The 23979-nt window shown below is 35.8% G+C and overlaps 1 protein-coding gene across 2 annotated transcripts in view; it reads right to left on the minus strand.

Annotated features, from left to right (window-relative positions):
- The window catches only part of PIK3C3 (phosphatidylinositol 3-kinase catalytic subunit type 3), a 150246-nt gene that overhangs the window by 14326 nt on the left and 111941 nt on the right, over positions 1–23979 (minus strand). For both annotated transcript variants that reach the window (XM_039221755.1, XM_039221754.1), the window contains 3 exons: positions 20715–20789; positions 7136–7304; positions 1586–1676 (listed from right to left, as the gene is read on the minus strand). In XM_039221755.1, the coding sequence (XP_039077686.1) occupies positions 1586–1676; positions 7136–7304; positions 20715–20789 (335 nt within the window). The remainder of the gene's footprint in view (positions 1–1585; positions 1677–7135; positions 7305–20714; positions 20790–23979) is intronic.

Here is a 23979-nt window from a genome sequence, read left to right on the forward strand (position 1 = left end):
AGAGATCTCCACAGAGCTCCCTATCACGTTTGCTAGATGAAGATATAACAAGAAGTCAACCCAAAGAGGACTCTCGTCTGACCATACGGACAGGACACCCTGATCTCAGACTTCCAGATTCCAAAACTATGAGAAATAAATTTCTGTTGTTTATAAGACATCTAGTCTCTAGTACTTTCTTACAACCGTCCAAATAGACTAAGACAATGTTCAAACCAGAGGAATCTTTTTTTTTTTTTATATATATTTTTTAATATTTTTATTTATTTCTAGGAGAGAGAGAGAGAGAGAGAGCAGGGGAGGGTCAGAGAGAGAGGGAGTCACAGACTGAAACAGGCTCCAGGCTCCGAGCTGGCAGACAGCACAGAGCCCGATGTGGGGCTCAAACCCACGAACCACGAGATCATGACCTAAGCGAAAGTCGGACGCTTAACCGACTAAGCCACCCAGGCGCCCCTCAAACCAGAGGAATCTAACAATGTTCAGAGTTGGTTATGTCAAAACTTAGAGCTTTTTGGTTCCCATTATGATTTTCAGCCACCAAAGAGACTCCATCTCAGAGACTACTACTGTCCTTGAGTAACTGTATACTTCTGCAAGGTAAAAAGTTATACTATCTTTCTTTCAAGTTGCATAATAATAATCACACTGATATTGAAGATCATCTCATGTTATCTTTGGATTTAAAAAAGCACTTTATATACACCACCCCTAATTCAGAGATTCAGAGAATCAGAGAATCAGAAGCTAATTCAGATAAAAATCTTCAAATCTATTGCCCTTCCTCCTGTCTCTTGTTAGAATTCATGGTAAAACAGGGGCACCTCAGTGGCTCAGTCAGTTAAATGTCCGACTTCAGCTCAGGTGATGATCCTGCGGTTTCTGAGTTTGAGCCCCTCATCTGGCTCTGTGCTGACAGCTCAGAGCCTGGAGCCTACTTCAGATTCGGTGTCTCCCTCTTTCTCTACCCTTCCCATGCGCTCTGTCTCTGTCTCTCAAAAAGAAATAAATGTTTAAAAAAAATAATTCATGATAAGACAATTCTGAATCACTGTTCACCTACATGACAACTATCCTTTTTTTTTTTTCCCTCTTTGCAGTCTGGTCAAAAGGCAGGTCTCTACTTTGTTGACATAAAAACAAAAACAAAAACAAAAACAAAACTGGTAACCAAAGTATGGATGGGAAGGATATAGAATGGTTGTTTTGTTCCAGACAGGATTATAATTTGTCTCTGATTCTTAGCATGCATAGCCTGTGAGTGCCAGGCATCAGATATCCTATCAGGACTATTACAGGAGAGCTACAACTTTCTAGAAAAGACTAAGGTTTGCAGCAGTGAGCTCTCTCTGTAGACACAATGACCTAGTCATATGACTGTGGCTACGAACAGAGCTGGCTGCAAGGACCTAAGAGGCTGTTATATTCTGGAAGGTGAAAAATAATACAAAAGCTCTCTTTCTTAATTTAAGTTACTTAAAAGAGTCTGGACCCAGGGACATCAAGGGGAAATGGGTTATTAAAACCTTAACATCTTTTATATATAAAAAGTAGACTACGGTACATGAGGATATATAAAAATTACCTTTTTTACAGTTTTATCTGGTTCAAGAGCAATATCTGGAATGTTTGCATCCACCATCAAGGAAAACAAGTTCAAAATCAGGTTAGAATACCTAAAGAGTGGGAAAGAAAAAAAATAGCAATGTGTTAGAATTTTGCAGCTTCTTCCTCTGCAAGAAGAGGCACCTGGATGCCTCAGTCACTTTAGCATCCAAATCTTGATTTTGGCTCAGGTCATGATCTCAGGGTTGTAGGATCGAGCCCTGTATCAGGCTCTGTGCTAAGCATGGATGCTGCTTAGGCTTCTCTCTCTCTTTCTCTTTCCCTTTGTCCCTCTTCCCTGCTCATTCACTCTCTCGTGCTCGCTCTCTCAAAAGAAAATAAAAATAAATGAATAAAAGCTCTCACTGGCCATCTTGTAGGGAATAAGAATGGAGGTAGGAAAACTATATCACAGATATCCAGGTAGAAAAGAAACAATATGGATGTTCTCAGGACGTACCCTGGAGATGGAGTGGATGACACTTGCTGATGGTTTCAGCAGAGCAAGGGAGAGGGGAAAGAGGAACTGAGTATCACCAAGGATCAGCCTAAGCAATGGGAACTACTGTTCACCAAAATAAGAGTGAACGAACAAAGAGCAGGATTTGGGGCTGAAGATCAGTAATATTCTGTTTTAGAATACTGAGTGTAGAATACTGAATTTGAAATGCCTACCAGACTCTTAGTCAAGACATCACGTAGGCAGTCAGAGAATTCAGGGAGGATACCAGGGCTGATGGTATTAGTTCAAAATATCAGCATCTGGATCCTAATTAAAATCACAGGTCTGGATGAAAATGCTGAAAAGAAGTTTAGAGGGGAAAATAATCCAGAACTATATGCTTTGTACTGACAGTGGAACTTCTAGACAGTTCAATATGTAAAGGCCAGATAGAAGAAGGAAGAAATCAGGAAAGAAGCAGAAGTGGTCAGCAAGGCAAAGAGAAAACAGAGGAGTGGGTTACACCAAATCAAAAAAACTTTTTCAAGAACAAAGAGGTACCCAACTGTGTCAAAGAGGCAAAAAAGCAAGGTGGCCACTAGACTTGGTATAGGTTAACAGTTTATCTCGATAAAATTAGTTTTGATAGGGTACGTCTGGAAGTGTTAACACTGAAGGAAGAAAAGGAAGGTTAGTGGAGATAGTGAGAACAACTTTTTTAAAGCAAATGGGCTGTGAAAGAGTAAAGAACTAGGGCAGAAGTACAATGTTTAGGACTATCCCAGACTTCTCCCCACTAGACAGACGCCAGAGGCACTCACCTAGCTGTGACAACCAAAACTGTCTCCAGACATTGTGAAATGTGCTTTGGGAAAAGGGGAGTGCAAAATAGCTCTAGCTGAGAACTGCTATTTAAAACCAATGGTGAGAACACCATGGAAGTTGGTTTTCTTCAGTAACATACAGCTGTTGCACTGTACTCATGAAATAGGAAGGAACACAGTTCTGATTAGATATGAAGTATCAGCAGGTGAGTTTATAGGACTGGATAAAAATGTGTAAGAAAGTTTAGAGAGAAGTGATTATAGCTTGAGGCCATAAAATTCAGTGGGGAAAAGAGAAAAGTGAGAATATAAGGTAGATTTTATATGGTGCAATGGTGCTGTTGAAGTCTTCTAGGAAGGAGTATAATCCAAAAATGAGCTGAAAGGATAGATGATGTTGGCGAGTGGAAAGCTTGTGATTGATATTTTGGAGGGGTAAATTAATGGTACTTATGAGAGGCAGCAGACAAGCTGGTTCTACACGAAGAGGAAAAGACCCTCAGAGATCAGGTCATGGCTGGACCACTTATGTGAATGCTGAAGCCACAGCAGGCAATACAAGTTTTTAAGGAATAGAGCATGACAGAGAGATACCTGATCATTGCAATGGGGAGGATATCTATTGGTGTGATCTCACGGTGTGGGTGTCTATGTTTTTTTTCTTTAAGAAAGCAAGGAAAGAAATGGTTTGGAAGTTGCAATACGGAGCAAGGAGGGCACCAAGCTCTTCTCTAAGCTCTAGAATATGTAGAACAAGGAAATAAAGAAGATCCGCTTAGGAGGGCTGCAAGGACCATGGTATCAGCAGAGTACAGCCATTGGCTATGTATTATGTCAAGAAAAAATATGCTTTTTCAATGAACCTTCAATTATTTGTACTCTGCTTTGTTGACTATACAGTTTTTTCCAATCTTGTCATAAGGGAATCTCAGGAATGTATCACAGGGGAAATTCACAGAGTAACACAGGGAGGGGAATACAAGGCTCAATTTCAAAAGGGATATTTCAGAGGTTCTCAAAACTGGCTGCCCACTAGATTCACCTGGGAACTTTTTAAAAATATTAATGCCTGAGCCTAATCCCATACTAAGTAAACTGGATGGAACCTAAAACTATTTTCCCCCTCCTAAAGTTTCCCCAGGCAATTATAATGGGCAGCCAGGATCTATGTGAAAATGTTTGCTTTTGGGGAAGCATATGTGTGTTTCTTTTTAAAAAGCAAATATTAATGTTTTCTGGATTATCTGTTGGTTTTAAGTTAACCACCATGCTTCTATTATTGTAGCAAAAGGAAACAAAATATAAATAAGGAATAGTCTATAAGAAACTTAAACATTCAATTATTTTGTAGAACATCTGTCACAAGCAGACTATATTAATCTTTTACACCTGTTGTTATGAACCTGTATTTTCCATTTAAGATAGGGTGAGCAACCCCAAACAGAAAGTATACACTAAACAGAGTAGTCATTAAATACCTTAACCAGAAAAACAGATTTAAAGGTTATGAGAAATCTTTAAAACCATTATCAAAAGAAAATATAAGGTCATACAAAGATGGTCTAAATTTTTCAGTGAAAACCTTCAATACTAAAAACAGAAATGCATTTAACTATTAGGTATTGTTTAGTAAAAGAGACAATGATATATTTTGTTACATGAAAATCATTAACACCATAAAATGTGTTCTGACATCTATATAGTTGTAAGCATTCGCAACTTAGTTCAAAAAGGGACTGCTCTGTTTATGTGGTCAAATGTTAATAATGGATTCTTGTTGCAGAAAATCATCAGTCATTAACAAAAATCATGAAACCAACCCTAATAATAAAAGTGCCAAGTAACTTTAGCTCCAAACAGACTTTTAATTATCAGGTTAATTCTCATGTTATAAAGGCAAACTTTTACTAACAGAACCATATTCTAAAAGACAACTTAAAAAAATAAATGTTGATCAAAATATTAGGGTCCAGCTGATCTTAACCAAAGTACAGTGAAATCTAAAAATAATAAAAAATAAAGGTTTTCATGACTTAAAATAAAATTATTTAGATTGCTCTGTGATTTTTCTTAGCAGCGAAAAAACTTAACTTTGGCTCCACATTAATAACCTGCCTTTGTTTTTCCATTCTACTGAATTGCTACTAATCCATTATCAATGACAGTTTATAAAGCACATTGTTTTCCTTCTGCTTTCAGTAAGACAGAGCACCCCTGACATTTTTCTAGTTATCATTTCATATCATTCTGTCTGCCTCCTCACTGAGAATGCCATGGTTCCATCTAGTTTTTAGGAGGCTTGGACTATTTTAAATTAAAAATCCTAGATATTAAAATGGAACTTTCATCTCTCTGAAAGTGCTTCTGCATCACCAGACAAATCAAAGAGCACTCATCTTCTCATTATTCTTTTACCGTTTCTGGAAGCAAAACTGAGTCACTCTGCCACCTAAAGGATAAACAGTATGGCTATCTGTAAAATGCACATCAGAGTTTGTGACACATGGTATAGACTGAGTTAACAATGAAGGCCTAATGAGTCACTGCAAAGATGAAATCTAATTAATAGAGTACAGCCACTTTCGTAGGACCGACCACATCAACATCGTCCATGAACATGGCCTCACCCCAGATAGGAAGTGGAAATTCATTTAATAAACATACACTGGGTGTCTATGTTCTAACCACTATATGAGTAACAGTTACAGAGACAAACAAGACAGAATACGTGTGCATAGTCAACTCACTGTCTACTGGTTATATTTTCATCTGGAATAGGTAAAAGGAGGTAAGTCTCCTGGGCTGGGAGTTTTCGTGGACTAAGAATATTCATTTTTGCAAGGTTAAGTTGAAAATGGAGTTAGAGTCAAATGATCCTGCCATTTTTGACTAACCATCAGAGCCATGTCCTAAATTTAACAAACCTGACCTAATTTATTTTTTTCCTGATGACATATGATGTTACAAGTAGTAAGCCAGGATGAAGAAAGTAAGCAGAGATGGAATGGCACTGCAGAAAAAAGAAGGGATGGAGAAAACCAACTTTTTTCCTTCAGCAAAATGACCGATGAGGTATTAAAAAGAGACAAAATCATATGTAACACATTACTCCACCATTTAACAAACTTCTGAATGCTCCTGAAGAGCAACCAAAACCAAGGCTGATAAAGTTGCTAAAGAATAAAAATGAATGGATTAATATCACTTTAAATAAGCTAAATGCTTCATTCTTTGATTAAAAAAAAAAAGTGGGAAGTGAGCTTGGGAGAAGTAAAAAAAAAAACCTCAATATCATGATTACAATCCTTCACGACTGGCTTCAGGGAGATGTGAATGGTTATGAAGCTTCTTAATCTTTTCTCTATCCCAGCACTGTCAAAAACCACAGAATATATTTTATTAAAATGATTTTAACCCACTGATTTTGAAGCTTCCATATTTGCCTAATCTTGTGGAATGTCAGCTTCCTTGTTGGTGGATTTAGCAATCAAATAATTAGTGGGAAAACATAAGATTCTTTTTCCTTTTAACTAACAACAGAACTCCCCTATGACCCAGCAATAGCACTGCTAGGAATTTACCCAAGGGATACAGAAATGTTGAGGCATAGGAGCACATGTACCCCAATGTTCATAGCAGCACTCTCCACAATAGCTAAAACATGGAAAGAGCCTAAGTGTCCATCAACAGATGAATGGATCAAGAAGATGTGGTTTATCTATACCATGGAATACTACATGGCAATGAGAAACAATGAAATCTGGCCATGTGTAGCAACATGGATGGACCTTGAGGGTGTTATGCTGAGTGAAATAAGTCAGGCAGAGAAGGACAAATATCATATGTTTGCACGTATAGGAGGATTAGGAGGAACTTAACGGAGGACAATGGGGGAGAAGAAGGGGGGAAATGGTGGGGGAAAGGGAGAGAGGCAAACCATGAGAGACTCTTGAATGCTGACAAAAACTGAGGACTGATGGATGTGGGGGGGAGGGGGGGATGGGCATGGAGGAGGACACTTGTGGGGATGAGCACTGAGTGTTATGTGGAAACTAATTTGACAATAAACTATTTGTGTAAAAAAAAAAAAGATTCTTTTTCCTTTTGCTCTATCAAAATTGACATCAAATGTATATTAAGAAATATCTTTGTCTCTGTCATTCTGGGAAAGAGTGATGAAAAGAGTGTACATTTGAACAACTCCTTTTCTTTCTCTATGAAATGAATTTATCAAAATTCTTTACCCCAAGCAAGTCCAACTTACCTTCGAAGGTGGAGAAAAGCCGTGTAACACTGTTTACGAAACTCTTGATACTGCTCACTCTGGGTGCCCCCCATTCCTTCTACCATTTCTTTATTCAGCTTCATTGGAGGAGGAAGAGGCTTCGGATCCCGACCCAAAATATATCCAAAGTCTATGTGGAAGAGTTTGCCTGGATATTGATAAGAAACTCATTTGTTTCCAGAATTATCTTTAAAAACTAAGAAGGGGATATGCATTATATACTGGTATAGGCAGTGTCTCTTCACAAGGAATATTAAGTCATGATGAAGTTGTTTAATCCTCTAAAGCCAGGCTTGGGTGTGGCCTTCAGAGCATACTGCAGTTCATTTTAACTCACGTTTATTCAAATGAAGAAATTTCAGTTAAAATAATATCATAGTAATATTAATTTATATTCTACTTTAAGATCTCCAGAATCAAAGACGGTCAAAGGCTACATAACTTTTTAAGGTATTAGCAAAAATTAGTATCCTGAAGCAAATTCCTCATGTTAAAGTTTACACAAACTCCATTCATACAGCAGAAGACCATTTCTTTCTGAAATAAATCCTTTAACTTTTCACTATTCCCCTCACACACACACACACATACACACAAATCCCCCAAATTGCAAATTATATTCTTAGCTTCTTCTGAACCATTTTCAATGAACCCATGTCACTCATTAGCTACAATCTAGGAAACCAAAGTATTTATGTCTGCCAAGAACTGAATACAGCTGCAGTGCCCATGAAGACAAACTCCAGATGAGTCACCAAAACCCACAGACCAGATATGTAAGAATCTGATCGATCATTCACTTTAGAGAATTGACTCACCACTGAATTCATAAAGCATTTTATGACTTACAAGTAGGTGTAAAAGAAGTGTACATGTTTAACACAAAAACTAGCCACATGGATCCTACAACCCAAGCTCCACTATGGCAGCAATTTATGCCCATTTCGTCTATCACTGTATCCATGCCTTGGAATAGTTTCTGTCACACAGTAGGCATTCACTGTTGAATGAAAGGAAGACTTTATTTAAAAAGCCAACCTAAAATCTTCCTAGTGTAATCTGCCCACTCTTGTTTGTCTTGTGATACATCACATGACCTGTTTTATGTGAAAACCTATCCTCCATCATGTATTTGGGAAGCTTAGATTCCTCCAACGCGTCAAGGGCAGCAGCCAAAAACTGTCCTCCAAGTACATCTATTGAGATTGGGTATACTTCTGCCATCCTACAAAATATTTTTATACATCCATTCTATCCATTAACATATTAGCTAAACATCCTACCTCTTTCTCTGTGCATTATTACTGTTCCCTGTGAATGTTATTCTCCATCATTAGGTCACTGTTGGAAATATAAAGCAGTGATAGGCACGGAGCAGCTGAGTCTGGGTGTGGCAATGAAATCCCAGGTGAACAGTGATGCACTGGCAGGCTCTCTGAGCCAGTGATGTAACCACCCCTGAGTAACACTGACACCTTCACCTCTCACTTGGGATCAGGTATGTGACCCTGACAAAGCCACCTAATGTTTTAATCCTCATTTTTTAAACTGCAAAATAGGTTAATACTGTTGATTACCTCATAAGACAGAATTAAAAGAGATATAGATGTATTACCTTAAAACAGTACACAGTAAACAGTCTAAATGTCTGCTGTAATTATTATTTCCAACTAAGCTACAGATAACAGTGTCAAGCAAAATAACTAAACAACCTCAGTTAAGTCAAGAATGATTATATTTATAGCCTTGTCTCATTTAAGAAGCTATGCCCCTCAGAGGAAAAAAACAGTTTAGTATGAACACAAAACTAAATCAAGCTATATAATTATCTAATGACCAGGTCTCCTAAACTCATATACAAATATTTATCTTAAATACTTTGAATGCCACTTTAAAAAAAATTAAAATACTAAACTCTGTTCAAAGAAATATCTACATATCTATATCTATAAAAGCTTATATATGACTGCTCACAATAACAAGTAACCAAAGGTTTAAACACTGTCATCACCTGGCTACAGAAAAAGTAGCCATTAACAATGCAACTAATGCACTGAAAACCAGTTTCCATTTATCCACATTATCTTGTCTTTTTTGTTTTTTTGTTTTTTAAGCTTATACCACACTTAAAATGTTCTGTTCAAATTGGAGAAATGATGAAAAGCTCATAAGAACTTTTTTTTTAAAGTGTGTATCTAGTATAGTAAATGACAGATGAGGGAGGTGAGAGGAGAAAGAATTATAATTAGATACAGAGAGCAAGGAACCTATAGAGAATTGGAAAAGGGTTTGTTCCCTCCAAAGTAACAAAGTAACAGTTTAGCAAAATGGTTCCTCAAGCTCATACCCAGGGCTAACTAAATACACAAGCATTTGTAAGTAGTTACTAGTGAGACTCCTACTTCAAAACACTTTAGCTAAGTGTATAATGAAATTATTTCTTCACTTATTTTTCTCCCCGAAGCTAACTCTTACTGAACCACTAAGAGTCTTATAATTACAAATCTTGCTGTATTTTTGCATAGTACTGAAACCTAGGATAATGCCCTTGCATGCAGAAGCACTCAGTGTAGCTATTTTGCATTTACTTAACCAATGATAACTCAATTTAACATTTATAGCTTAAGCAACTTTTTAAAAACAAGAAATTCTCTTCTGGAAATGATAGTTCTTATAGGAAGTTGTTTTGTTTTAAAATTTTTGTATTTTCATTTCCATGAAGATCTGTAACAAAATTAATAGAGGCCAAGTCTGGATCACCTACATGTTGCCTTACTACTTAGTACTATCCTGTGATTTCAGTTTTTGATTAGGTTGGTATAAAACAAGGCTACTGTAATTGTTTCAGGCTAACACTAACAGAAGCAGAATTGGTTATATGTTGAAATTACATGACAACATTCCGAACAAATGAAGGTTATTAAGTAGTTCAAGTAGAGAAAAATAGTTTAAGAATATTCACATGAAATATATATACAGCACTCTGAACTCAAACTTACTCTATACTACCCATACCATATTCACATTACAAGTGACATTTAGTTACATTATTTCATCTTTATTAATGTTGGATTAACATTAATGTTGGATTTCACTTTGCTAGTTTGTAACATGATTTAATGTATAAAGCTATTTTTATTTTAAAATTTTTTTAGTGTTTTTTTTATTTATTTCTGAGAGACAGAGACAGAGAGAGCGAGAGACAGTGTGAGCAGGGGAGGGTCAGAGAGAGAGGGAGGCACAGAATCTGAAATAGGCTCCAGGCTCTGAGCTAGCTGTCAGCACAGAGTCCGACACGGGGCTCAAATCCATCACCGTGAGATCATGACCTGAGCCAAAGTTGGACACTTAACCGACTGAGCCACCCAGGAGCCCCTATTTTTATTTTATAGTATAGAAGAGTAGATGCCCAAGAAGTTAGTATTAGCTTTATATTGTACATAGTTAAGATTATAAAATATTTAAGACTATAAACTCAGTACAATGGGTTTTACTTCTTTTTAAGACAGTTTTGTGTATTACTCATCATTGAAAAACACCATTTCAGAATTCCTAAATGGGCTTCAGAGGTCCCTAACCACAATATAATTAATTTGAGGAGAAATCTATAGACCTCACCAAATTCTCAAGGGAAGTCCATGATTTCACAAAGATGAGACAGTACTTTTAGAACAAAGAGTTTGATAATTGTAGTATTTACTGGGAAAGCATCATTTCCTAATCCTTTAAGGTCCAAGGACGCATGCTATTAATTCAATTTTCCATGATTTGCTAGAAAGTCCTTGATCAACTTCTCTTAAAGATGCCAATGCTTTGAATTAAATATGTATCCACTGTTCAGCTAAGATAAGCACTTCATTCTGTGCTTTACTCTTACTCTGGAGCCCCCATTTGTTTTCTACCTTGTTATACAAATACCAGTCTACCCCTCAAAAGATAAAGAGATGAAATGCTTACAGTATTATAGATACAAATAAGCTTTCCTTAGTTTTAATTATTTAAGTAATGTTTACTTTAGGGCACCTGGGTGGCTCAGTCAGTAAAGGGACTGACTTTGGCTCAGGTCATGATCTCATGGTCCATGACTTCAAGCCCTGCATCAAGTTCTGTGTTGTCAGCTCAGAGCCTGGAGCCTGCTTCAGATTCTATGTCTCAGTCTCTTCCCCTCCCCCACTCACACTCTGTCTTCTCTCAAAAAATAAGTAAACATTAAAAGAATTTTTTAATAATGTTTTGTTCTGTTGCCAATATAATTTCTAATGATACTCAGCACTTGAGCAGATAACCTATCTGACCTCTCTTTGATTCAAACTGATTTTTAATAAATCATGCTATCCTAGTATCAAACTGTACCAGCCATCACACATGGTTTATTTAATAGGCTCCATCCTTTAAAGAGAAACCTAGCCCCACTTTTCTCCATCTTACCACAGGCATTACTGGAATTCCAGTGTCAGCTGCTTGCAAATGAAGAGTATATTTCTATCCTTCTTGTAAGAAAACTCTCAAAGAATAGGATTACTGCTTAATTATAAGGCATAAAAGATTCAGTATCTAACAATGAAACCATTATTACGCTTTGCAAGTTCAAAAAGTCAGGTATTTTGAAAAGAGGATATTAATGTTTTAAGAAAATTCATCCTCACAGATACCAAAGGGAATGGCTCTTTTAAAGTTAATGTCTAAAATGAAACTTGTAATGATTTTATAAATGCACTTCATGATATTAAAAAAATGTATAAGAAATTAAGGAAGTATGGGCTTATTCAAATCTAGTTATAAATTTACTAATCTTAAACAATCAAGAGGTAAAGTGTACATAACAAACTAAATGTTTGTTGATTGCAAATACCTCCTCTTGTCATTGACTTGGAATACAAAGAAAATAAGATGTGGTAATTAAATTTTGTTATTTGAGTAAGTGACATGAACTTATTTTTAAAATTGTGGTTCAAAGTATTTGTAGTCCTTGGATTAAAGACAACAGATATTGCTGAAATGAATGTATTTCATAGCAGTTTTTTAAATTTCCCTTCTGTCTATCCAATAATTACATATGACCAATTTCAAAACTGTTCTTACTCTATTTTTTTACACCTCCATTTATTCCATCCACTTGATACTCTTCTTCTGTTCCCTATAATCCAAACTTGTTTTTTTTTTTTATCCCACACAATTCACCAATTCAAATATTCTTCCCTGCCATTTTATTCTAGTCTCCTACTCTTTACTTTCTTGGCATCCAACCTGACATTTTACTATTCTTCCACAAAATGCCTTTTATTTCTTATGTGAATGTTGTATTTTTCCTATGTTTCTTTATGTGAATGTTGAAGTTGCCCTTCCATGAAACCTAGAAACAAAGAAGATAGTGGACAACCATTTATTGATAAAATGGAACCTATACTTTTGGAATTTAAAGTGCTCCCTAAGCTATACTCCCAATGTTCCCAATGCTTATTAGTTAAGCCCTTATGATATACTTGGTTAGAGCTATTTTCACTTACAGTTAAAAGCACAGTAATGATAAAATATTTTTTAGTAATAGTTTTTGAGTAATGAAGAATAAGACATACATAAGTAAAGATCATTATAGACATTCCACAATTATATGCTAAATATTTCATATAATTTATTTTTTCACATTCAACTGTTAAGATCTTAGGTTTCTTATGATAGGAAGAAAATTTAGCTCACTAATGAAAGGGGGGCAAAACATATCTACGTAGTGTATCTGATTATATAGTCCATTTCTATTCAAGAAAAACTTTTAAATGTTCTTCATTTTCATTTTCCTACAGTTATTAAAGCCAATAAAGAATCTATTCCCTAAAATATTCTATTCTTCTACAGAATTATTTTAATGTCTAAAACAAAACAGAAACCCTTTGTAGATTAAAAAAAAAAACCCAAAATACAGTCTTTGGTATTAATTCTAAAACTTTTTTGTATAAAAGTTTTACGCTCTTAAAAATTATTGAGGACCCCAAATAAGCCTTGGTTGGGCTACTTCTATAGATATTTACTGCATTTTAATTAAAACCGAGACCTTTTAAAAATATTAATCTAAAAATAAGTGAACATTTTTATATTTTTATGAGTAGTAACTATTTTCTAAGACAAAAAAATTAGTGAGATGAGTGTCACTCCTTCCATTTTGCAAATCTCTTTAAGGTCTGATTTAATAGGAGACAGCTAGATTTTCATATTTGTTTCTTTCTATTGTGTTATTTTGATGTATAAGAAGAGAATCCAGCCTCTAAATAGATAGGAACTTTTAGAATTTTAATAACCTTTTCAGATAATTATGGGTAGTTTTCTTTGCTACTGAAACAAATTCTCAGGCTCTACCATATGGACTGAATCAGAAACTGAGCCTGGTGCCCAGCAATCTGTATTTTAAGTTGCTCTCCAGGTGATACTGATATAGCCAAAGTCTGAGGACTTCTGATCTATTTTACACAGACTAATACAACTCTCAACTTCAGTTAGGTCACTATGGAAGAAACCCCATTACTTTTAAATTTGACACCTCTTTGTTCCAGGGGTCACTATAAAAATGGTACTAATTTTTTATATCTGGTTTATGGTTGCTAGTCTATGGTGGAACTTGAATACTTTAAAGTTCATTAAAATTCAACCCCTTCCAAATTATTTATTGCAAAACAAATATAGTATCTACCCAGCTTTAAGAAATATATCACCTGATAAGAAAACTTACATTAAAAAAAAAAATATCCTAACCTACAGTTTTACTTTAATGACTGAATTAAGCTTTGCCATATAAAAGACGATACAAAAGGAAATAGATTGGTTTGTCTCCACAATCTGATCTAAATCAATCTGACCAACCTAGTATTACCTGCAAAGGCACTGCTTATTTCAGCTTCCAGGTATTTTCACTGGAATGTGTGCTTTTACTGGAATGTGTAGCTCATAAAAACTCAGCACATTCTTCATAACTCAGTCTAGGTTAATTTCTCCATGAAGGATTTTTCAGCTCCTTAGGGATAAAGAGTATATAGCACTTTATCATTTTATATTACTTCTAATGAGAGGAAACAATGTCCTTCTAAAACAAACATTAAAAAAAAAAATAGCACTTGGAGCACAGAGCACCTGGGTGGCTCAGGTGGTTAAGTGACCTTGATTTCGACTCAGGTCATGATCTCATGGTTGTGAGATTGAGTCCTCACTTAGTGTGGAGCCTGCTTACAATTCTTTCTCTCTCTCTCTCTCTCTCTCTCTCTGCCCATCTGTCTCTCTCCTCTGTTCAGGCTCTCTCTCAAAAAAAAAAAAAAAAAATTAAAAAAAAAAAAAAACAAGCACCCTTTATGACACCAATAACAATTTCTTTATAATAGGTTTCATTAAGTATAAGAAGACTGCCAGATTTCTGACACTGAAAATTCAAGAAACTTTCAAAATATCGATTTTTTAAAATGTCTACAAAGAAAATTATTCACATGATTATGATTCCTTCTCATTATCTAACCATTTAAAGTAATGATTAATAGACTAAAAAAGTATTTATAGATTAAAAAGGGGTGGTCTTACGTGCCTGGTTCTCTTCTCCATACATCAACTGAGAAAAAACAAACTGGTGAATAATACTATGTCCATAGTCTACAGTAAAAATAAGTTTAGGCAGGAAAACAGATTATTCTAGAAACCCTAAAGATGGATAAAAATGATATGAAAAAACTTAGCTCATTTATGCATTTTAAAAGCATTTACTAGGTGCCTACCAACTGCATAAAATGTTTTACACATTTTCTCTCAAGTTCTAGAGAATAAACAAGCACATTAAGAAAGTAAGTCTATAGATTTTGGTGTGCCTGGGGTGGCTCAGTCAGTTGATTGTCCAACTCTTGATTTCAGCTCAGGTCATGATCTCATGGTTCATGGGACTGAGCCCAGTATGAAGCTCCATACTGTCAGCACAGAGCCTCCTTGGGATTCTCTCTCTCCCCATCTCCCACTCATGCTCTCTTTCCTGCTCTTTCTCAAAATAAATAAATAATCTCAAAAAAAAAAAAAAAAAAAAAAAGGTAAGTTGGGGTGGCTGGGTGGTTCAGTCGGTTAAGCATCTGACTTTGGCCCAGGTCCTGATCTCACAGTTTGTGGATTTGAGCCCCACATTGGATTCTGTGCTGAATGAGCCGGGAGCCTGCTTCAGATTCTGTGTCTTCTCCTCTCTCTGCACCTCCTGTGCTCATGCTCTCTCAAAAATAAATAAACATTAAATATTTTTTTTAAAAAAGCAAGTCTATAGATTTATATTTTACAGTATATTTAATCTACCAAATTAATTAACTTAAATACAAGTGGCTGAGGAAGTACCACCATATAAGTAGTAACTAAGTTCTCCCTATGGAAGATTTTGAACTACTGTGCTATACCCTGAGAAAAAAATGAAACACATAAACAACATATTTATTCTCAAAATACCAAGGTTTACCTCAAAACAGAAATAATAACATGAAATCAATGATCAAACCATTTATGAAAAAACTTTCCTATAGTACTAAGATAAAGAGACAATCAAACCAGAATTTAAAAGGCAGTAACTTAAAGGAGTTAGGATTTTAGAGTATGAAAAAGAAATTTTTGAAATATATTAATTATATTTTTATCTCTAAAATTATGACTGCAAATCAAAAGCTACATAAGCCAAAAAAGGATGGCATTTTTCGTTTTTGGTAGTAAACCAAACAAAGAAAACCATAATAGCTAGCCAGCCCTTAAGGAATGTTGACTATATGCTCAGTACATAGAAAAACTTGTCCGCTTTATCTCATTCAACCCTCACACAACCACCGGCAGAGAGGTTCTATTCTTATGTGCACATTCAGAAGAGAGACTGAGTCACAGACAGAGACAACTTAAAGTCACCCAATGGTGGAGGGGCAATATAAAACTAAAGATGTTTACGTTAGAGCCTGATACATTAACTCCTATGTGAGACTTTTCCTCAGAATTAAAAAAGGATGTGAATCAATTTGACATCAAATTAAAGAATGATGAAGAAAAGTTTCCAATTAGGGTAACAATGACTTTCTTACCATCAGGCTTTGTGACAAAAGGTTCAGAGAGTATTATTCTGAAGTACTGAGACAAAGAGCCACCACTCCTCTCACTGTACAAATGGACAGCTCCAGACTGGAAGAGCCATCTTTAGGAACTATAGGGAACTTTCCATTTACTAGAGACATCTAGCTCCTTGTTTTCATTTATGAGTCTTTTTCACTTATTTATATAGTAATATAAATGTTCATTCTGTTATAAAGTCTGTAAATCATAAACAATAAAGTTTTTCAGTTATACTGGTCCTGGTTTTTCACCCTCAAATTTTAAAAACTAAACGATAAAAAAAATCTTGCCCAGAGTTGAGATAAACCTAAATCAGGCTTCATTTGACTCCTGTCACAGTCGAATTACCTGGAATAAACTTCTCAAAGCTTCCTCAAAGGACACCAACTCCGAAAAAAGTTCATGTTTTCCAATCCCATTCTAGAACTTCTAGAATTTAAACTTTTAATTTCTTGCCCAAATAATGCTATATCACTGCATTAATAAGTGAAACACCATTCACTCCAAATTTGCTTCAGGAAAACAATGTTGTAAGTGACCACATGGCAATACACTGACAAAGGAATTTCCAGACTTTCACATTTATGATGGACACACAATGCCCTCTGCTGGACAAGCTGGGGATACTTCTACCAAGTTTAAGTATCTACAACCTAATAAATCCAGGCAAAAAATTTTTCTGGAAATCTGTTATTGAGTCTCATTATTTTGTGTTTTTGTACATTATTGTTGTATACATTTTGAAATTATTTCTATGCAGTGAAACATTTTCCTCCATACACTTCTAAAGTTATCAATCTGACCCTTTTGTGTCTCATCTAAATTTACAGGTGGAACAGTGTTTGGGGGGCTTACCCCAAGAGCTCCCCAGCAAAATGAAATCTAGGTGTCTTCTTCCTCCCTGCTCCATCTCTCATGCTAAAGGAACTCGGCACAGATGAATCAGGGGAACTTTGATTACAATTCCAAACCACTTTCATCCAAAAGCAGAGTCATGGACACAACCTACTCGAGTTGGCAGATCAGAAGACAAAAGGTATTTTATTCTGAAGAATGAGAGCAGTGTTACTTATCATAATAAGAACTGCTCCAACAAAACTGAGACTGGAGAGTTACACAAGAGATGTAAAGTTTTAAAGTTTTAATATGTCACAGTCTGTGCCTAAGACATAATGGATCCATAGACGATTTTCATGATATTTGAGGCATGTTTTAACTACAAGTACTGAAGTGTATTTCCTGCAATGAACCACATTCAAAATTCATATATATAATTTAATATGTGATACTTGTCTAAATTATACAAAGTCTAAGCATACTATTACATATGTAAAAACCACTATGAAATATGGACTATCAGTAAAAAAAATGACCATAAACACAAAACATTTTAAAATAAATCATTACAAATTTTTAGAAGTTGAGGAATATTTCATACTTCCATTTGTACTGATATAATTGGTATTTCCTTATATAATCTAATTTCATTAAAACTAAACTTAAAAATTAAAAGCATTAATCCTAGCAAGTTAGACTTAAAATGCTAACTGTGTATCAGTAATGAAATAACTAAAGACCAGTTAAGAAAAAATAACCAAAAGAAATGCTGTTTCAAAAGAAAGAATGTGTCTCTCATGTAGCACATTTTAAGTTTTTGATTTTTAAAGCCATATTTAGAGCACCCTCTAGTGGAAAACTGGTGACAAGAAGCTTAAAACCAGCTTCTGAAATTTTATGTTCTGTTTCCATTAAAACCAATTAATTGTGAACTGGATCACCAAGTGTATTAAATAGACTCTGCTTTCCAAATCTTATTCTTAAAATATCCCCAACAACACACACAGACATATACACAGACACACACATTACAGAGCAGTCTCAAAGTCCAATAGAAAAGGTCTATTATTTATCAATTTTCAAAAGAAGAGACACAAGATATGTGACAAACTATGTGAAAATAACATTATAGATGTAATAGCAGTCTATATATTAAATAATTCCATTTAGTTAAAAATAATTATAAAATAATTTCAATAAAAAACAAATAGAATCCCTTTGGTACTTTGATTCTTGCAGTTAAAAGATTCAATTGAGAAATCAGTGTTAAGGAACAACACAGGAAAACTTTTTCCAAATTACAATTCTCTCCAAATACACCATAACATTTTCTAAATATCCTCTGCTACACTGGCAAACTTGGCAAGAGCCTCCATGACATTCTGTGGTCCTGGTTACTACAGGGACAGCCTGGCCTTGACACAGACATGGTTCCCACATGCAAATTCTATCACAGATAATCTTTCACACTAATGTATGAAATTCCAGGCTATGAGAATTAAAATTATATGTTAATAATTAGACTACATTTGATATATTAAATTACATTTGATGTGTTAAATTCTTGGTATCACAATGTGGAGGAATACTAACAAAACAGAAAATGTTCTTACCTGAAAGACCATTTTAAGAGTAATTTAAAATCTATTTTCTGTGGAAGACTGAAGAAACCTGAATTATTTAGAGCAGGGAAGACTACACAGAAGAGCAGAAATGTTTACTCACTCATTAATTCAACAGTGATTTATCTATCACTTTAGCTAGGTGTTGTTCAAGGCACTGTTGGCATGGTAGCAAACTAGATGGACAAGGTCCCTGCTCTCATAGAACCTGCATCCTGAATGGAAGAAGATGATGGATGAGAAGAAGTCAACAAGCTCCCTGAGGACCTGGATTTGTGGATTACATACAGTAATGCTCAATAAATGTTTGTTTTATTGTACAGAAAAGATAACTTTGGCTGGTGGTAAGTGTTCTAAAAAAAACAAAACAATAATAGACAGTAATGGAGAAGGGTGGTGTGGCAAGTATAGGCCATTTCAGATCAGAGAGTTAGAAAAGGCTATTCTATGGAGATGCTACTCAAACTTAGATTTAATAACCAAAGACAGATTTGTGAAGATCTGAGAGAAGTGCTTTCCACAGAGAAAAATCACAAGGGCATTTGACTGAGGCAGGACTTTTGACATTCAAACATTCAAATTGGTCAGTGTGGGCAAGCCACAAGCACCACAGTAAAGAGTTCAGATTTTATTCAAATAGTTTGGGCAAAAGATGTTGGTGGTTCAAATGGAGTCAAAGCACTGGAAATGAAGAGAGTGGATAACTTCATGATCCATTTTGGAGGTGAAGAATAGACAAGATTTGCATAGATTTGATATGTGAAATAAGGCCAAGAGTGGAATTAAAAGTGACTCTTAAGCCTAGGGCTTAAACAACTGGGTGGATGATGTTGCAATTTATTGAGATGGAAAAAAATTAGGTAAGGAGCAGGTATTGTTACACAGGTAGTGGAGAAAGAGAACAACTTTTATAACTGGCCATATAATTAGGATGTCAAGTAAGTGACTGAATATTTCAGACTGAAGCTTAATGAAATGGACTAACATACAGAGTTTGGAAGTTACCTGCTTCAAGATGGTGTTAAAGCCAAGAGGCTATCTAGTTATCAGGAAGAGAGGGATGAGAATGATTATTCTATGCAACTCCAAGGGGAAAAGCAAAAAATTAAAGACGGGGGCTAATGTGAGTTCATTCTAAGACTAACTAGAGCTATGCAGTAACAACTCAACTGCTTGCATACATTATGGTCTTTCCACCAAAGGAGGCATTTTCAGAAGACAGAGCAAGAAGACTACCTAGAGAATTACTATGGAAGTGATTTCTTTGTAAGGAATGGGAGTTTCCAGGGCACCTGGGGGGTTTACTCAGTTGAGCATTCAGCTCTTGATTTCGGCTCAGGTCATGGCCCCAGGGTGGTGAGATCCAGCCCCATGCTGCGTATGGAACCTACTTGGGATTCTCTCTCTCTCTCTCTCTCTCTCTCTCTCCCTCCCTCCCTCCCTCCCTCCCTGTCTCTCTCTCTCTCCCTCTTTTCCCCTCCCTCTCTCTCCTTCTTTTCCCCTCCCTCTCTCTCCCTCTTTTCCCCTTCCTCCCTCTCTCTCCCTCCCTCCCTCCCCCCGCCCCTTTCCCCAGCCTGTGCTCTCTAAATAAATACGTAAATAAATACATTTTTTTTAAAAAAAAGGAATGGGAGTTTCCTTGAAAGGTACCATATGACAGGACTTTTAAAACTATGATTTTTCAGGGTTGCCTGGGTGACTCAGTTGGGTGAGCATCCAACTTTGGCTCAGGTCATGATGTCACAGTTCATGGGTTTAAGCCCCACATCAGGCTCTCTGCGTTCTGCACAGAACCTGCTTGGTGTCCTCTGTCTCCCTCTCTCTCTGTTCCTCCGCTGCTCGTGCACATTCTCTCTCTCAAAAATAAATAAACATTAAAAAAAAAAAAAAAAGGCTATATGATTTTTTTTCACTTATGCAACTTATTTGTTTTACTAAGCAGATTCCACAGTAAAAATCACCAGCGTATAAAACATATACATCTGCTAGTGGCCATTATTTGATACCTGTTTTTGTTAGCAAAAGGTTATCCAGGTGTCTGTCTCCAACTCCAAGTATGTACGTAATCACGCAATATCCAGCTGCAAATAACAGTTAAAAAATTGTGAAAACACATGCAAACCAGGTTAAACGTACAACTGAATATAAAAGCAGTCTGTGTTACTTTCATTTCAATTTAACTACTACTTTTTGATTTCTCCCACAAATTCTCAAATGTGTAATTTTCTTTGACTCTATGAAGAGTTTATCACTTGAAACTCAATATAAATTGCTACTTGCATGAGAAATAATATCTTGTAGAATTTTGTCAAATTAGAAAAGTCACTTGGATCAAAAGTTAATTCAGGCTTCAGGAACCTTAATTATAATATGACTCTCCCATTTCTCATTTCAAATTGGACATATGTTACAGATGACAGCAGAAAAAGAAGTGTCTACAAAAATACACATAATGAAGTCAAGCATCCCACAACCCTATTATCTACAAGATAACAAAAGTACACGTAGGTTTAAAAGAAAAATCTTTAGAGAAACAATTGTGAAGTGCCAACAGATAAAAAACAACTGAATTCACTTGAGTGGTAAAGGAATTTAAAAAGTTCACAGTACAATCTTCTAAAGTATTAAGAAAAATTACAAGAGTAGGGTTAGGGGCAGAGTCACTGGTTCTATCTTTATTCTTTCATCTTTCTCTTTGAAAAAGTCTAGAAACCTGCCATGTTTTGAAAATTCTCAAACAAAATTAAGCAAATACCACCTTTTTGAAGATTACGTTTTTCCATTCTATTTCTGTCATTATTAATATAACAAGAAATATATCTTGTAAACATAAACATGGCTATATCATTATTTACAAAACCATGTTTATTTCAGTTAATATGTAGAAAAAGGACTGGACCACCTGATAATGACCAAATTAATTTCATTTGATTAATCATTAATTATTAATTAATTAATCACAGTTACAACTTACTGAAGGCTATTCCCTTAGCTAGGCACAGCACATTCATCATCTCTAACCTTTAATGATGCCAGTTAAGTATTATAACTATACTTCTAATGAAAATATCTCAGGATCCAGAAGTCAACAAGATTGTCCAAGATCACTAGGTTGGGATTTGAATCTAACTCTCACTGTAAAGTCTCTGGCTCAAGCCACTTCTGCGTTGTATAACTCCTGTTCCCCAAAGTGGCTATTTAGACAGATGGAACACTCAAGATATTTAAGCTCAAGTGTATTTGTTTGGAATAACTAACCATATCTTAATTATAGATAAACTTATATATTTTATATATTTCAAAATGCATCCATATGTACAGAATGAATGAAAGCACATTATTATCCAAAAAATTCTTCTAATCATATTACTGTTCTACTAACAATTTTCACTGAACTATAACAAGTCAGTTATTCTCAAAATATAGCCTGCAATGTGACAGGAACTACTAGTTTGCCTACACATGACCCGATCTATGTTTCTTCCTTAAAACAAAACAAGGATTTGGGGGACAAGCCTGTGCCTAGGTAAAAGACTATTTCCCAGCCTCGTCTGCACTGAGGCATGTCCAGGGAACTATAAGCAAATGTAGGTTTGTGATGAGCATGTTTAAAGACAGAGCAGGGCTGAGCTGAGAAGTAAGCCCTTTAGGCTTCTTCTCCTGGCTGGCTGGACTGCAAATATGGTGACTACATTTATAATAGTCATTTGGGACCACTGGGAGAAGGCCAAGAGGATCACAAAGACCTTGGTTGGCCCTAACATCTGTAAGCAGCTAAAATAACTGCGACTAACATCTGGGCTTCTTACAAAAAAGGAAAATGACTTGTGCATGTAAATCACTATAGATTATGTTAACTTCAGCTGAATACAACTGTTGACATGTTAAGTGGTCCACTGAGAGACTTAAGGATCACTTACATAAAGGGTGAGCAATATAGCTTGATGCCAAAATGGAACGCCTCTGTTTTTATATTTTATCAAGTTTACTGAAATCAGCCACATCCATTCATTTACCTATTTCTTGAGCACTACACTAGCCTAGCTGAATGGCTATCACAGAGACCATGTGGCCTAAAGAGTCTAAAATACTTACTATGAGGAAGGCTGTAGGGAGAAAGTGATTTGACTCTTCATCTAGGGAACTGCTCTTCAAACTGTGAAGCACAGACTGGCAGCATCACTCTCCTCTAGAAACTGCTTAAAATTGCAAACCCTTAGAGCCCACTTCAGTCCTGTTGCATCAGAATTACTAGGGACAGTGTCATCAAAAAGTGATTGTTATACACACCACAGTCTGTGTACTCCCTAGTGCTTTAATGTACTAGAATCCCCTGGGAATCTTGTTAAAATGAAGATTCTGACCAAAACATTAGGGGCAAGGCCTGGGTTTTCCTTAATACAAACAAGTTCCCAGATGAAGCCAATGCTGTTGTTCCAGGGATTATACCTGGAGTGGTGCTGCTCTAAAACTGCAGCAAAATATGCAATTCCACAAACAACTAATGGCCTTCCACTTAGACACTAGTAAGCTCCGTACTAAAGGGTATTCGTAAAGAGAAAACATAAGAACTTAGAGGACACGGAGCTCTTAATACTTGTGAAGGATACAAAACTGATAATGTGTGTCAGAACACAGTTAAAACAGCTGCAATTTTCCAAAAGAACATCACTTGTGTATCACTGCACTTGAGTTGCTGTATGGTGCAACTTAATTTTTTGTTAATTATAAATTAGCTTAGTTTTATCATTATTTACTTTGTTTCACATTGTTTAACTGCCTCTAGGGAGTAATGATTCACATGTGCAGCAACAATACATTTGACCTAAAATTTTTCACAACTAGACATGCCATGAATTTTGCCTGTCTCTACCGATAAAGCAAGATGTTTTTATCTACTACTTTCTATCTTCACATTTGCTTTTACTGTAATATTTCATTGTTATTACTAGATTATTCTCTAGTAGAAATGGGAAATGTATGAAAAAGAGCCTTTACCTTGCTTCAGTGGGTTAAGGTCATAAATATGTTTGAGGGTCACTTCAAGAGATGTTTTTGGTTTTTTCTTTTAAAGTTTATATCTTTTGAGAGAAAGTAAGCACACAAGCAGGGGAGGGGCAAAGAGAGAGGGAGAGAGAGAATCCCAAGCAGGCTCCATACTAAAAGAATGACATGAGGCTCGATCCCATAAACTGTGAGGCTGTGACCTGAGCCAAAATCAAGAGTCAGATGCTTAACCAACTAATCCACCCAGGCACCCCTGTTTTTTAA

This window comes from Hyaena hyaena, unplaced genomic scaffold (assembly GCF_003009895.1).
Source record: "Hyaena hyaena isolate Hyena2069 unplaced genomic scaffold, ASM300989v1 scaffold_1007, whole genome shotgun sequence".
Taxonomy (NCBI): Eukaryota; Metazoa; Chordata; class Mammalia; order Carnivora; family Hyaenidae; genus Hyaena; species Hyaena hyaena.